This window comes from Stegostoma tigrinum, chromosome 12 (assembly GCF_030684315.1).
Source record: "Stegostoma tigrinum isolate sSteTig4 chromosome 12, sSteTig4.hap1, whole genome shotgun sequence".
Lineage (NCBI taxonomy): Eukaryota > Metazoa > Chordata > Chondrichthyes > Orectolobiformes > Stegostomatidae > Stegostoma > Stegostoma tigrinum.
The window spans coordinates 9,401,071-9,417,351 of record NC_081365.1 but is presented as its reverse complement, the minus strand read 5'-3'; the positions used below and the strand labels follow the sequence as shown (position 1 = coordinate 9,417,351).

General features: G+C 42.9%; 1 protein-coding gene across 1 annotated transcript in view; it reads left to right on the top strand.

Moving 5' to 3' along the window:
- Nucleotides 1-16,281, top strand: part of tmprss15 (transmembrane serine protease 15) — a 103,182-nt gene that overhangs the window by 41,422 nt on the left and 45,479 nt on the right. The window contains exons 10-13 of the mRNA XM_048540111.2: nucleotides 747-887; nucleotides 4,989-5,138; nucleotides 11,243-11,348; nucleotides 12,402-12,552. Coding sequence (XP_048396068.1) covers nucleotides 747-887; nucleotides 4,989-5,138; nucleotides 11,243-11,348; nucleotides 12,402-12,552 — 548 coding nt within the window. The remainder of the gene's footprint in view (nucleotides 1-746; nucleotides 888-4,988; nucleotides 5,139-11,242; nucleotides 11,349-12,401; nucleotides 12,553-16,281) is intronic.

Sequence of the window (16,281 nt, the reverse complement as noted above, 5' to 3'; positions counted from 1 at the left end):
TTCCAGCCCAAAAGTAAACACACTCACCTCTTCCACAAGATCCTCTGATTCCCCATGATAATTTTTGTTTTGATCAGTTTGTTGTTAAAACCTGTTCAAACATGTTTCGACCCAAATCCGAGGCAGGTGAGACTTCAGTCTAGACCCTCCAGCCCAGAGATACGGACATTAACATTGGACCACAAACCCCTTTTATTCTCTGTTTTTAATTCCAGGCATTAAATTGCAGTCACCACCCTTTTTTCCCCACTAACTTTAATTCCTTGCTATATTAACACTGGAGTCTGTGAAGAAAAATACTCAAATAGAAAAAGGAATGTAGCATTTATTTTAATCAATGGCACTCCAATTTTTTTTTCCTTTTTTATTTATTCATGGGATGAGAGTGTTGCTGCCCAGGCAGCATTTATTGCCGATCCCTAATTGCCCAGAGGGCAGTTAAGAGTCAACCACATTGCTATGGGTCTGGAGTCACATGTAGGCCAGACCAGATAAGGAATTCAGTTTCCTTCCCTAAAGAGCATTAGTGAACCAGATGACTTTTCGCCGACAATTGACTCACGGTCATGTTAGATTCTTAATTCCAGATATTTTATTGAATTCACGTTCCACTGTGACAGGTTTTGAACTCGGGCCCCCAGAACATTACCTGGGCCTCTGGATTAGCAGTCCAGCGATAACACTGCTACACCATCACCTCCCCCCTATAAAGACACCTCACACTAACCCTGCTTTGTTTCATTTAGCTTCACTTACAGGTTTCAATCCTGGATCCGTCAGAATTTTTTCAAATGAGGCTACAGCTGAATTCTGGACTGATGAAATCCAAACTTCCGACATTGGTTTCAACGCAACCTTTACCGTGTTTAACATTAATGTTACCAGCAGTAAGTCTCCACTATTATTTATTAGGAAGCTGTGATTCATTAGTTTTTACAGCAATCATCAGTTCCCAATGACTGGTCACAAACAAGACATCACAAATAAAACATGCTGTTCTGGGACAAACCTGGTTTCAGGGACAAGGATGAACAAATCCTGATTCATGAAATGCATTATTACACAAAGGGTAGTGGAAATCTGGAGCACTTTTCCCACAAAGGCTAGAAGAAGAATTCAAGATTTCAAGCCTGACATTTATAGGTTTTATTTGTAAGAGATATCAACACATGTGAAATAGAAGTAGCTAAAGAGAGTTTGAGGTAAATAAGAGTCATAATCTGGTTGGATTTAGAAGGATGGAGAGGGACTTGATTGAAACTCTCAGGATACTGAGAAGTGTTGATTGAGTGGACATGGAGACGATGTTTCCACTGTAGGACAGACTAGGAGTGACGGCACATCCTCAAAGTGAAAGGACAGCCCTTTAGATTGTTCCTGATGTTGGGCAAGTCCAGAAGTAGGGATTATAGTCGAAGAATCAGGGGTAAGCCATTCAGGACTGAGATCAGGAAGAATTTCTTCACTCAGAGAGTTGTAAACCTGTGGAATTCTCTCCCACAGAAAGCTATTGGGACCAGTTCATTAGCTATATTCAAGAGGGAGCTGTACGTGGCCTTTGTGGTTAAAGGAATCTATAAGACCATAAGACATAAGAGTGGAAGAAAGGCCATTCGGCCCTTTGAGTCCACTTCACCATTTAATCATGGCTGATGGGCATTTCAACTCCACTTCCCTGCACTCTCCCCATAGCCCTTGATTCCTTGTGAGATGAAGAATTTATCAATCTCCGCCTTGAAGACATTTAACGTTCCAGCCTCCACTGTGCTCTGTGGCAATGAATTCCACAGGCCCACCACTCTCTGGCTGAAGAAATGTCTCCTCATTTCCATTTTAAATTTATCCCCTCTAATTCTAAGGCTGTGCCCATGGGTTCTTGTCTCCCCGCCTAAGGGAAACAACTTCCCAGTGTCCGCCCTTTCTAAGCCATGCATTATCTTGTAAGTTTCTATCAGATCTCCCCTCAACCTTCTAAACTCTAATGAATACAATCCCAGGATCCTCAGCCGTTCATCATACGTTAAACCTACCATTCCAGGGATCATCCGTGTAAATCTCCGCTGGACACGCTTCAGCGCCAGTATGTCCTTCCAGAGGTGTGGGCCCAAAATTGGACACAGTATTCTAAATGGGGCCTAACTAGAGACTTATAAAGTGTCAGAAGCACATCGCTGCTTTTATATTCCAATCCTCTTGAGATAAACGACAACATTACATTCGCTTTCTTTATCACGGACTCTACCTGCAAGTTAACCTTTCAAGAATCCTGGACCAATACTCCCAGATCCCTTTGTACTTCTGTGTTACGAATTTTCTCACCGTTTAGAAAATAGTCCATGCTTGTATTCACTTTTCCAAAGTGCAAAACCTCGCATTTGCTCATGATGAATTTCATCAGCCATTTCCTAAACCACTCTCCTAAACTGTCTAAATCTTTCTGCAGCCTCCCCAACCCCTCAGTACTACCTGCCTGTCCACCTATCTTTGTACCATCGGCAAACTTCACCAGAATGCCCCCAGTCCCTTCATCCAGATCATTAATATACAAGGTGAACAGCTGTGGCCCCAACACTGAACCCTGCAGGACACTACTCGTCACCGATTGCCATTCCGAAAAAGAGATTTTTATCCCAACTCTCTGCCTTCTGCCAGACAGCCAATCCTCAATCCAAGCCAGTAGCTCACCTCGAACACCATGGGCTCTCACCTTACTCAGCAGCCTCCCGTGAGCCACCTTATCAAAGGCCTTTTGGAAGTCTAGATAGATAACATCTACTGGGTTTCCCTGGTCGAACCTATTTGTTACCTCTTCAAAGAATTCTAACAGGTTTGTCAGGCATGACCTCCCCTTACTGAATCCATGCTGACTTGTTCTAACCTAACCCTGCACTTCCAAGAATTTAGAAATGTCATCCTTAACAATGAATTCTAGATTTTTGCCAACAACCGACATTAGGCTAATCAGCTTATAATTTTCCATCTTTTGTATCCTTTCTTAAACAAGAGAGTTACAACAGTAATTTTCCAATCATCTGGAGCTTTCCCTGACTCCAGTGAGTTTTGAAAGATCACAACCAAAGCCTCCGCTATTTCCTCAGCCACCTCCCTCAAAACTCCAGGATGTAGCCCATCGGGGTCAGGAGATTTATCAATTTTTGGACCTTTTAGCTTTTCTAGCACTTCCTCTTTTGTAATGCCTACCATACTCAACTCTGCCCTCTGACTCTCTTTAATTGTTGGGATACTACTCATGTCTTCCACTGTGAAGACTGACACAAAATACTTAAGTTCTTCAGTTATTTGCTTATCTTCCATCACTAGCCTTCCAGCATCAATTTGGAGCGGCCCAATGTCTACTTTTGCCTCTCGTTCGTTTCTTATTTATTGAAATAAACTTTTACTATCATTTCTAATATTACTAGCTAGCCTACCTTCATATTTGATCCTCTCCTTCCTTACTGCTCTCTTTGTTATCCTCTGTTTGTTTTTGTAGCCTTCCCAATCTTCTGATTTTCCAGTGCTCTTGGCCACTTTATAGGCTGTCACTTTTTCTTTGATACATTTCCTGACTTCCTTTGTCAGCCATGGCTGTCTAATCCCAACACCCGGATAACCTTTCTTTCCTTTGCGATGAACCTCTCTACTGTGTCCTCAACTACATCCAGAAACTCCTGCCATTGTTGCTCTACTGTCTTCCCCGCTAGGCTCTGCTTCCAGACGATTTTCGTCAATTCCTCTCTCATGCCCCTGTAATTATCTTTATTTAACTGTAACACAATTACATCTGATTTTGCCTTCTCTCTTTCAAAATGTGGACTGAACTCTACCATATTATGACCGCTGCCTCTTAAGTGTTCCCTTACATTAAGATCTTTTATAAAGTCAGGCTCATTACATAGCACTAAATCCAGAATATCTTGCTCCCTTGTGGGCTCCATCACAAGGTATTGGGAGAAAGCAGGAATGAGATACTGACATTGCACAAACAACCATGATTTTATTGAATGGTAGTGCAGGCTCAAAGGGCTGAATGGCCTATCCTTGCACCTACTTTCCATGTTTCTATGTTTAGATGAACTGAGATGAGGAGGGGTTTTTTCAGCCGGAGGGTGATTAATCTGTGGAACTCATTGCTACGGGAGTCTGTGAGGCCAAGCCATTGAGTTTATTCAAGACAGAGATAGAAAGGTTCTTGATTAGTAAGAGAGTCAAAGGTTGCAGGGAGAAAGCAAGAGAATGGGGTGGAGAAACATATCAGCCAGATCCAATGATCAAGCAGAGTTGATGGGCCAAATAGGTCTAATTCTACTCCTATGCCTTATAATCTTATGGTCTTACAGAATTGGGGGCTGAGTGGACAGCAATACTGAATGGCCTCCTTTCTCTCCCAATATTCCAGTGCTGATATATTGTGATGGTTCTGTACACTGCTGTTATGACCCTGAATGTTCATTCGAGGTTTGTGATCTTTGCAGCTTTATAAGGAGCCCTTCAACCATTACTGAAAACAAAAATGCAGGAAAACACAATGGGTTAAGCAGCATCTGTGGAGAGCAAGCGAGCTAAAATGTTGAGTCTCAATGACTTCACAAAATCCTTGATGAAGAGTCATCTAGACTCGAAATGTTAGCCTATTCGCTTTCCACAGATGCTGCCTGACCTGCTGTGTTTTCCATCACTTTTTGTTTTCAGTCATGACAAAGAAACTGTTGCATTGTATGAATAAGCCTACTGCCAAGAAAAAGATCGATCTCATTTTGTGTTTCGTCTTGTAGCTTAATTCACTTGCCCCAAAATATTCCTGTCCACCAAGAATCCACTCCATATTTTATGAAGATACATCTCTTGGTTTAAACGCCGAATATGCCACATTTTGTTTTCTTAGAAAGTGCACAAACGCAGAAAAATTGCCTTGTTTACTCTCAAATCAGAACTTTTGCCAAAAATAACACTGACTAAAATTGTGTTGTCGCGGTCTGTGCCCACAGATCAGGAGAAAGTGAACTGCAGCTTTGAGAATGGATTTTGCTACTGGAGACAAGATCTAACAGCTGAGGGAGAATGGGATAGAATCAATGGGCCAACTTACCCACCCTTAACCGGCCCAAATGATGACCATACATATGGGAACGAATCAGGTAAGTTTAAGTTGCTGCCTTCCTCAAAAAAAAATAGATGATTCAGCACAGGAAAAGGCTACTTAGCCTTACATTCATCTTACACAAATTTTTGTTCAACTCATCTGAGGAGGGATATTTTTGATCTAGAAGGAGTGCAGTGAAGGTTTTCCAGAAAGTGTGAACAGGCTATTGAGTCAGATGATCAGCATGATTATATTGAATGGTGGACAAGGCTCAAAGAATCCATGGTCTACTCCTGTTTTCTATGCTACTGGCTTGCACATGGCGCTCCTTACACTCTATTTCATCCCACCCTATCAACATATCTTTCTACTCCTTTCTCCCACATGACTTTCTTTTGCACTTCTTTAAATGAATCTAATAGGCTCTCTGAAAGTGAGCTCCTCATACGCATCACTGTTTGGGTGAAGAATTCACTCCTGAAGTTGTTATTGAATTTATTAGTGGCTATCATACTTATGACCTCTCATTTTGGAATTCCAAACAATTGGAAACATTTCCTCAACACTTTTCCTATCAAAATCATTGCGTAATATTTAAGAAAAATAGGGAGGATTTCACTGTGGATTTGGAAGGAAATATTGGCATTAGAGGCATTCTAGACAAGGTTGCTAGCTGTTGTAGTAAACAGTATGCCCCTTCTCAACAGACAAACTGTTAACCAAATGCAACCAGCCCATGTACAAAATACAGCTCCAACAACAGATGTGATTCTGAAATTGAGTATTTGCTAAATAATCTGGGCCATGTGAAGAATTATGCTGCCAAATCATTTAAGATGGCCAAGCATGCCTACAGCATGGTGAAATTGTGCACACGAGAGGCAGTGTAAAAGAATTAAATAGGTGACAGGTATCTCTCATTCATTTCTCAGGGCAATGTCTTGAGCCGTTTGTGTCAATCTACTTGGTGTAAAACTTAAACAAAGCCAGGACAGCTAACTGTCATCATCATTAGCTGGTGAGGAAGGGTGGAAGGGTTCCGAGGGAGGGTCACCGGACCCAAAACATTAACTCTGTTTTCTCCTCCACAGATGCTTGCAGACCTGCTGAGCTTTTCCAACGACTTTGTTTTTGTATCATTAGCTGGTGATTGCATCATAACAACATCACAAACAACCAGAGTCCATTTGCCAACGTGACAGCATTCTCCCCTCATTCAGTATAAATGTTGTTTTCCCTTTCTTGCACATTGTCCTGATAGTGCAAAAGGGGTAAGTTTTAACAAAATGTGTCCTTTGTCAGCAATATTTAAGTTCTGTGTTATCAAACAGACATTTGCAAATGCAAATAGCTACACTATAACTTCAATGATGTCAAATCTATGAGGAAAAAGACTAGCTCTGTCTAGTCTGCTGTCTAAGCGATGAGAAATTACATAAATGCAAGATGTGATTCTGATTCAGGGTGGCCATTGTTGACTTACCCAGTGTGTTCAGTTTACCTCTCATGTACAAGGTGGAGGAGCTATTAATCAGTTTGTGAAAGCTGCCCATGACACGTTTTGTTGCATTAAGACTAGAAACCAAATTCATATATTTGTTCATTCCAAGCAAAATGCCACAATCCTGTTAAAGATGTTGAGATTAGAAATTGAATCCATGTTCCACCAGAGGCTCGCAAAAATGGTACCAACCCACTGGTTGATGATTAGGTTGGTTCCTGAGCCCAAACGCAACATACGCACATACATGAGACAGAGAGCTGTGGAGGCAGAATCCTTGTGTATACTTAAGACTGAGATGGGATAGATTCTTGATCATTCGGGGAATGGAGGGTTATGGGGAAAGGGCAGGAAAGTGGACATAGCGTCATACAGCGTAGAAACAGACCTTTCCATTCAACCAATCCATGCTGACCACAATCCTAAACTGAACTACTTCCACCTGCCTGCATTTGGCCCATATCCCTCCAGACATTTCTTATTCATGTACTTATCCAAACGTCTTTTAAAGATTGTCACTGTACCCACATCCACCACTTCTTCAGGAAGTATATTCCACACATGAACCATACTCTTTGTAAATAAATTGCCTCTCATGCCTTTTTTAAATTTTTCTCCTCTCTCCTTAAAAATACACCCCTAGTCCTGAAATCCCCCATCCAAGGAAAAAGGCACCCGTCATTCACCTTATCTATATACCACGTGATTTTATGAACATTTATAGGATCACCCTTCAACCTCTGACATTCTAGTGAAAAAAATCCCTACCTTTCCAACCTCTCCAATCTTCGTGAATCATGGAGCAGGCTCAAGGGGCTGAATGGCCTTCTCCTCTTCCTATTTCTTAGGGTCACATAGTTTCATGGTTTGTGCTACCCTCATGTAGTCAAACAAGCTGCTGAAAAGGAGGTGAAATCCATGGCATCGGTGGAAATGGTCTCACCAAATGTGTTAATGAGTAATCGTTCCCTCCCTTATTGCACTTGAGAAGCTGGTAGTAGCTTTCTTTTGAAGCTGTTGCAGCCCAAGTAAGTACACACACAGTTCGGAAGCTAACTCCAAGATTTTGACCCAGCAACACCGAAGGAATGCCGATATATTTCCAAATCAGGTTGGTGAATGGTTTGAAGGGGAAATTGGAGGTTGTGGTGTTCCTATGTAACTACTGCCCAAAGAGTCCTTCTAGGTAGTAGAGTATCAGGACCTGTACAAGACAGATGTATTGCACCTGAATGGGATGGGACACTATCTTCGTGGGGATGTTCGCTCGTGCTATGTGGAGGGCTTACACTAACCTGGCACAGGGTAGGATCCGTAGAGAATGCTTAGCAGGGTTGGAGATAAATGGCCACAATTAGAAGGGACAGCAAGTGAATCATTAAGACATAGAAATTATAAACCAGTTAAGGGAGTATGGCAAGGTTGGAAGGTGTTTATTTTAATGCCAGGAGTCCGACCAATGAGGCAGCTGAGTTGAAGGCGCAAAGTAAATCATGGGGAAATGACGTCATTGCTGTCACTGACACACAGTGGGAAGGGGCAGGTTTGGCAGCTAAATATTCCAGGATGCAGGGTCTTCACATTATGTAGGGTGACACGGTGGCTCACAGCACTGGGGATCTAGAGTTGATTCCACCCTTGGGTGACTGTCAGTGTAGAGTTTGTATATCCTCCCCATGCCTGCGTGGATTTCCTCTGGGTACTCTTCACAGTCCAAAGATGTGTAAGTTAAGTGGATTGGCCATGCTAAATTGCCCCACAGTGTGCAGGCTAGGTGGGTCAGCCATGGGAAATGCTGAGTTACAGGGCTAGGGTAGGGAGATGGGTCTGAGTTGTCATGCTCTTCAGAGGGTCAGTGTGGACTCACTGGGCTGAATGGCCTACTTCTGCACTGTAGGGGTTCTACGAAAGAAGGAGAGGGTGTCACAATGTTGATCAGAAAATCTATGACGGCAGTAAGGAGGGACAGCATTTTCAAAGGCTCCTCAAGTATAGCCATATGTCATTAGAACGCAGAAACCAAAAAGGAGCAGTCACGTTGCTGGGAGTGTACTATAGGCCCCTTAACAGCTTCACAGAAATAGAAGGCCAGATATGGAGGCGTGTTTCAGTGAAGTGTAAGAGTACTAAGATGGTGATCAGGAATTTCAACTTCTGCAACATGAACTGCTCATCATAATGTGAAAGGTTTAATTAGAGCAGAATTCTTGAAACGTATCCAGGTCAGTATATAGAAGGACTTATGAGAGACATGGGGGGTGGTAGTCCTGGATTTAATCTTTTTTATAAATAAAGTTGGGAAAATGTTTGAAGTAACATGGGGCAGCATTTTACAGACACAATCAAAGCTCCATTAGATTCAAGATTGCTATGAGAAAGGACAAGGATGGGCCTGAAATCAAAGTACTAAACTAGGAGGAGATTGATTTCAATAAGATCAGATATGATTAGACTAGAGTGGACTAGGAGTAGATACTTTCAGGAAACTCACTATCACAGCAATGGGATGATGCATTCAAGAGGAAATAGGGAGCGTATAGGGCCAACTTGTTCCAAACAAGGATGGGACCAGCAAATTATGTGAACACTGGATATTGAGGGGCAAACAGGGCTGGAAAAAGGTAACAAAGGAGGTTATGGCAGATACTGAGGGCTCAAAGCATTAGAAGACTTAGAGGAGTACAGAACGTGCAAGGTGATACTTAAAAAGGAAATCAGGGGAGCAAAAAAAGGGACATGAAAGAACTACGACGGGTAAAATGATTCTATAACTCTATGGTCTATCAGTACAGTAAGGATAAAAGGATACCTAGGAAAAGAATAGGCCCCATTATGGACAACAGCATTATTTTATGTATGGAGCCGAAGAAAGTGGGTAGTATTCTAGATGAAAACTTTGTGTCAATGCCCACTAATGAGAGGGACAATATGGGCAAGGAACGTAGGGTGAAGAATTTTGAAATACTTAAAGAAATTATCGCAGGCAGAGAAGAGATTCTGCATGGTCTGGTAGGTGTAAAAGTAGATAAATCTCCATGGCCAGATATATAATGTATCCCAGGTTGTCGAGTAAAGAGAGGGAGGAAATAGCAGAGGCGCCAGCAATAATTATCAATTCCTCTCTGGTCAGCCAACGTGGTACTATTATTCAAGAAGAGTGCAAGGGATGAACCAGGAAACTACAGGCCAGTCAGTCTAATCTCATTGAAGGGAAACTCATGGAAGAAATTCCGAAGGACAGAATTAATCTGTATTTGGAGAGGTAGGATCAAACAAGAGCAGTCAGGATGATTTTGCCAAAAGGATATTGCATCTGACCAATCTGATTAAATTTTATAAAGATGTGTTCAGGTGTGTAGATGATAGCGATGCATTCAATATCATCAGCCTGGTCTTTGGCAAGACTTTTGAGAGACTGATAGTGAAGGCAAGAGCCCACAGGAATGAAGGAAATTTGTTCACTTGGCTCTAGAACTGGCTGAATCGCAGGAATCAGAGGATGATGGTCGAGCAATGTTATTGTGACCAGAAGCCGCATATTATAGAAAGGATGTGATTGCACTGGAAATGATGCAAAGGAGGTTTACTAGGATGTTAGATAACAAGGTGTAGAGCTGGATGAACACAGCAGGCCAAGCAACATCAGAGGAGCAGGAAAGCTGACGTTTCGGGCCTTAGACCCATCTAGGCCCAAAACATCAGATTTCCTGCTCCTCTGATGCCGCTTGGCCTGCTGTGTTCATCCAGCTCCACGCCTTGTTATCTCAGATTCTCCAGCATCTGCAGTTCCTACTATCGCATTACTAAGATGTGCCTGGGTTTGAGAGTTAGAATTACGAAGAGGGATTGGGTAGTACTGGGGTTATTTTCCTTAGAGCAGAGGAGACTGAGAGGGAACAGGATTTGGATATATAACATTATGAGGAGCATAGATGGGATAGACTGGAAGAAACTTTTACCCTTGGTGAAGGATCAATGATCGGGGGCATCGGTTTAAGGTAAGAGGCAGCAACTTTAGAGGAATTGTGAGGAAAATGTTTTCGCTCAGAAGATGATGGGAATCTGGAACTCACTGCCTGTAAGGATGTTAGAGGTGAAAACTCTCATAACATTTAAGAAGCATTTAGGTTTACACTTTCATTGCCAAAGCATACAAGGATAATGGCTAAGTGCTAACAAATAGGGTTACAATAGTTAGGTGTTGTTTGTGACTGGTGCAGACTTGATGGGCCAAAAGGCCTTTTTCTGTGTTGTTGACCTCTATGACTGTATGGTTTGGAAAGTGCTGTCAAAGGAGCCTAATGAATGCAAATTTATGTTGTTCTAAAATCTTAATTATAGAATCCCTACAGTCACTTCACTCCAACAGGTCCACACTGATGCTCGGAGTAGCCCCCTACAACCCACCTAATCTACACATTGTTGAATGTTACAGGCAATAGACCATGGTCAAACCACCGAGCCAGTGCATCTTTGGACTGCAGGAGGAAACCTGAGCACCTGGAAGAAACCCACACAGACACAGGGAGACTGTGCAAACTCCACACAGACAGTCACCCGAGGGTGGAATTGAACCCAGGTCTCTGGCACTGGGAGGCAACAGTGCTAACCACTGAACCACTGTGCTGCCCCTTTTAATGATCTTGTTTTGATTCCAGGATATTACATCATGACTCCATTCCAACCATTTCACAAGCCAAGAAAGATCCGCCTCCTCAGCCCTATGTTATCTGTTGAGACTGAGTCCTCATGCCTCACGTTCTGGTAGGTTACAAACACAAGATTTAGTTTTTTTATTCTGCAACTGAGCGAACTCCCTAGACGCAATGAATCAATGAGCTGAGAAAGTTAAAAAAAAGTGTAATTCACAGGAAGCAGCTGTGACATTGAGTGGGGTTAAGGAGTGTAAGTTGTTTCCGTTAGGCGGGGAGACTAGGACCCGTGGGCACAGCCTTAAAATTAGAGGGGGTAAACTTAAAACTGAAATGAGACGTCATTTCTTCAGCCAGAGAGTGGTGGGCTTGTGGAATTCATTGCCGCAGAGTGCAGTGGAGGCCGGGACGTTGGATGCCTTCAAGGCAGAGATCGACAAATTCTTGATTTCAGAAGGAATCAAGGACTACAGGGAGAGTGCAGGGAAGTGGTGTTGAAATGCCCATCAGCCATGATTTATATGGCGGAGTGGACTTGATGGGCTGAATGGCCTTACTTCCACTCCTATGTCTTATGGTCTAGCTTACCAGCCATGATTGAATGGTGGAGCAGTATGTTGGGCCGAATGGCCTAATTTCTGCTCCTGTGTCTTGTGGTCTTATGGTGTTATGGAGCCCACGTCTGGGCTTTCTAACTTCTGTGGCATGATTATGTTAAGGACATATGAAAATGTGCACATCTGAGAAAAATGTGAGTGTATGTTTGGGTATGCATGCTTTGCCTATCAGTGCCTTCTAGAATTTGCACTGCACACAAAAGTGTGTGTTCATGATCTAATGGATGAATGGGGATACCTGGAGAGAGTTAAAAAGTAATATATTGATACAATGAGTTGCTGTCATCTGGAGTGCACGGCCTGTGAAATTGATGAATGCAGAAAATTGTAATTTCTAACAGACAATTGCATAACTTGTGAATAACGAGGATCTTGGAGGATGCAGAGCAGAGTTGGGAGTAATGGCATTAATCTTTCAAAGATCTACCACAGGCATGAGGAACCAAGCAGCATCCTTCCATGCTCCATGCATCTGTGCTCATGCCTTCATCTCTTTGTAATATTCCTGCATGTGGTCAGCACGCACTCTGATATTCCTCTCCACCCAGGTACTACATGTATGGAATCCATGTTTCTCGCTTGCGTGTTTACATCACCAGCAACAAAAATGTGTCACGGACAGCTTTCCAAAAAGAGGGAAATTACGGCAATCAGTGGAATTACGGGCAACTGACAATAAATGAAACGGACAAAGTCATGGTTAGTATCTGCAGGTGATGTTCATTCAAGGCCTTGATTGTCAGGTTTGCCCAGGGGCCTCGTTAACTCTCGATGGAAAGCAGCAGCATTGTCACCCAGGGAGCCTGTTGTGTTTCTTTTGTTTCCTAGGCTTGTACAACGTGGAAGATAGCGATTGATGTATGTTCTGCCATTTCAGTATGCTGAGTCTGTCAGTACCTCGTGCTGTCTATAGTCTCTTAAAGGGCTGGGGGTGGCCACATTCCAGGTCTAGAGAGAAGAGTCTTGTAGAGTAAACTTTGTGGTTTATCACAATAAAAGCAAAGTAATGTGGATTCTGGAAATTTGAGCTAAATACAGATCTGACAGTATCTGTGGAGGGAGAAAATTCTGATTCTGGTATGACTCTTCTTCAGTTCTGAAGAAGACAGTTCTGGGATTGATACTATCCCAAACTCATATGCACCAGAAGCCTTTCTGATAAAAAGAAACCGAAAGGATCTGCGGATACTGTAAATCAGGAACAAAATCAGAAGTTGCTGGAAAAGCTCAGCAGGTCTGGCAAAATCTCTGATGAAAAAGAGATAGTAGGAGCTGCAGATGCTGGAGAATCTGAGATAACAAGGTGTAGAGCTGGATGAACACAGCAGGCCAAGCAGCATCAGAAGAGCAGGAAGGCTGACGTTTCGGTCCTAGACCCTTCTTCAGAAAGCTCAAATAAATTTTCTGAAGAAGGGTCTAGACCCGAAATGTCAGCCTTCCTGCTCCTCTGATGCTGCTTGGCCTGCTGTGCTCATCCAGCTCTACACCTTGTTATCTCTGAAGAAAAAATCAGGTTTAATGTTTGGGGTAACAATGTGTGAAGCTGGATGAACACAGCAGGGTCCGGTGACCTTTCCTCAGAACTGATGGTAGCTGGGAAAATGTTGGTTTATATGCAGGAAATAGGGGTGGGGGGGGGGCAGGGTTTGTTGAAGGGAGTAAATGAAAGCATAAATGATAGAGCCCAAAGAGGGCCACAAGCAGTAGGACAGACAAAGGAGTTGGTAATGATCTGGCTAGGAGGGTGAATAGCTGTTAATGGGTACTGCAAGTGACTAACCATAGACAGTATGTAATGGCAGGCTGTGTGATAACAAGGCCTGGTGTGTGGGGTAGGGGGCTGGGACATGGGAAAGTTTAGGCCCTAAAATTATTTAACTTGATATTGAGCCTAGGGAGCTGCAGGGTCCCCAAGTGGAAAAACATGTGTTGTTTTTCCAGCTTGTGCTGAGCTTCACTGGAATACTCCTGCAAGCCAAAGACAGATGTTGGCCAGGGAATAGGGTGATGCGTTGAAGTGACAAGCACCTGGAAGCTCAGGGTCTTTTTTGCGAGCAGAACATAGATGTTCTGCGAAACAGCCACCCAGCCTATGCCTCATTTCCCCAATGTAGCAGACAACACATTGTGAGCAGCAAATGCAGTGGACTAGATTCTGGGAAGTGAAGGTGTAGTGTTGCTTCATCTGGAAGGTATGTCTGGACCCTTAGATACAGGGGAGGGAGGACGTGAATGGGCAGGTGTTACACTTTCTTAGGCTGTAAACTAATCTGGGAACTGTTTTATTCCTCAGCTTGTCAGTCAAAAGGAGTTTGAAACAATGTCAGGGAGCGAGCTGATGGCACATTGACAATGTCACTGGTTCCCAGACTCAAGTTAGTACTTTGGGGATTTGAATTCAAATCCCACTTTAGCTGCTGGAGGAAAATTCAAGGAAAGCTAATCTCAGTGTCTTCAATTGTCATAAACTGATCATGTGATTCACTAATGCCCTTTAGACAGATTGAACCTGCTATCTGTAGTTGGTCTGGCCTTTAATTGATCCCAGACTACATAACAATGTGTTTGATTCTTGAGCACCGTCTAAAATCTCCAAGAAAACTGATCTCATGCTGGCTCCTGCTGGCCAACCCTACCTGGTTCTTGGGAAGGTACAGCTGCAAACTGTGCGGTGAAAGCATTGTACTGCACTACCTGCTTATCTTCCTTTGCATTAATTTATTCCAACTACGTAGCTTGCTTGGCCTCATCAGAGGCAGTCCAGAGTCAACATCAAAGCTGCTTGGAGGTACTTGAATGCCAGCCCAAGGTGAGGGTGGCAAATAATCTTCACCAGAGGGCGTGAGTGAACCAAATGTGTTTTCTCTCCAACAGTTCTGCAGCTTCATAGCTATCTTCACTGACATCGGCATTTCAATTTCAGATTTTCAAAAAAAAATTGGTTGAAATTCTCACATCATCATTGTGGGAGCATCACTCAAAGAACAATGAAGAAACAGCACTGTAGCACAGGAACAGACCCTGCAACCTACTAGAACTGCACAGACACATGATGCTTTTCTAAAAACTCTTTGCTTCTACGCAGTCTCTATCCTTCTATTCACTGTCACTCATGTATCTGTCAAGATGCTTGTTAAATGTTATTGTATCCAGTTCTACCACCTCTACTGGCAATGTATTCCAGGTATTTACCGCCCGCTGTGTAAAAATTTGCTTCTCACATCTCCTACAAATTTTCTTCCCTTTACCTTAAAGCTATGTCCCTAGTCATTTAATTTTCTACCTCAAGGAAGACTCTGACCATTCATTCTATTCATGCTTCTCATGATGTTGTATTAGGTAACCCCTCAGCCTCCAATGTTCAACTGAAAACAAATCAAGTTATCCGATCTCTCCTCGTAGACAAGAAGCTTCAAACCAGGCATCATCCTAACAAACCCATTCCGCATCCTCTTCAAAGCCTCCACATTCTCCTGGCTATGTGGCGACCAGAACTATGCACAATATTCCAAATGTGGCTGAACAAAAGTTCCATACAGCTGCAACATGATTTGCCACTTTTTATACTTTTTGCTCTGACCAGTGAAGGCGAGAATGCCATATGCATTCTTGACCACCTTATTCACTTGTGTTGCCACCTTCCGGAAACAGTGGATGTGTACGCCTAGATCCCTCTGTATGTTAATGCTTCAAAGGATACTTCCATTTAATGTATACTTCCCTCCTATATAAGACCTTCCAAAATGCAGCATCTTACATTTTTCCAGATTAAACTCCATCTGCTATTTCTCTGCCCAACCACATGTCCAACTGCATCCTCTGGCAATCTTTCTCACTATCTGCAGCTCACCCAGTCTTTGTGTCATCTACTCGCATACTAATCAGCCCACCTCCAAAACATTTCTATACATTATCAATAACATGGGTTCCAGCACTGATCCCTGCGGGATGCTGCTGGTCACAGACATCCAGTCAGAAAAAAACTGTTCAACCATTACTCCCTTTCTTCTGTAACCAAGTCAATTCTACTTCCATCTTATCAGCTCACCGTAGATCTGATACAAAAGCCCAACACAAGGCACAGAACTTAAGTATCTTCCAAGAACGCAAGAACATAAGAAATAGGAATAGGAGTAGGCCATTCATCCCGTCAAGCCTGCTCCACCATTCCGTAAGATCATGGTTGATCCAACATTCCTGATGATCATTTCCCAGCCCACTCCCTGTAACCCTTGACTCCTACTAATCAAGAATATATCTCAGCTTAAATATACACAATGACTCTGCCCCGATACCTATCTGTGGCAAAGAGTTCCAAAGACTCTCAAACCTCTGTGAGAAGACATTCCTCCTCATCTCAGTCTTAAAATTGTACCCTTAATTCTGAGGCCATGCTCTCTGGTTCTAGACTCTCCTGATGAGGGGTAA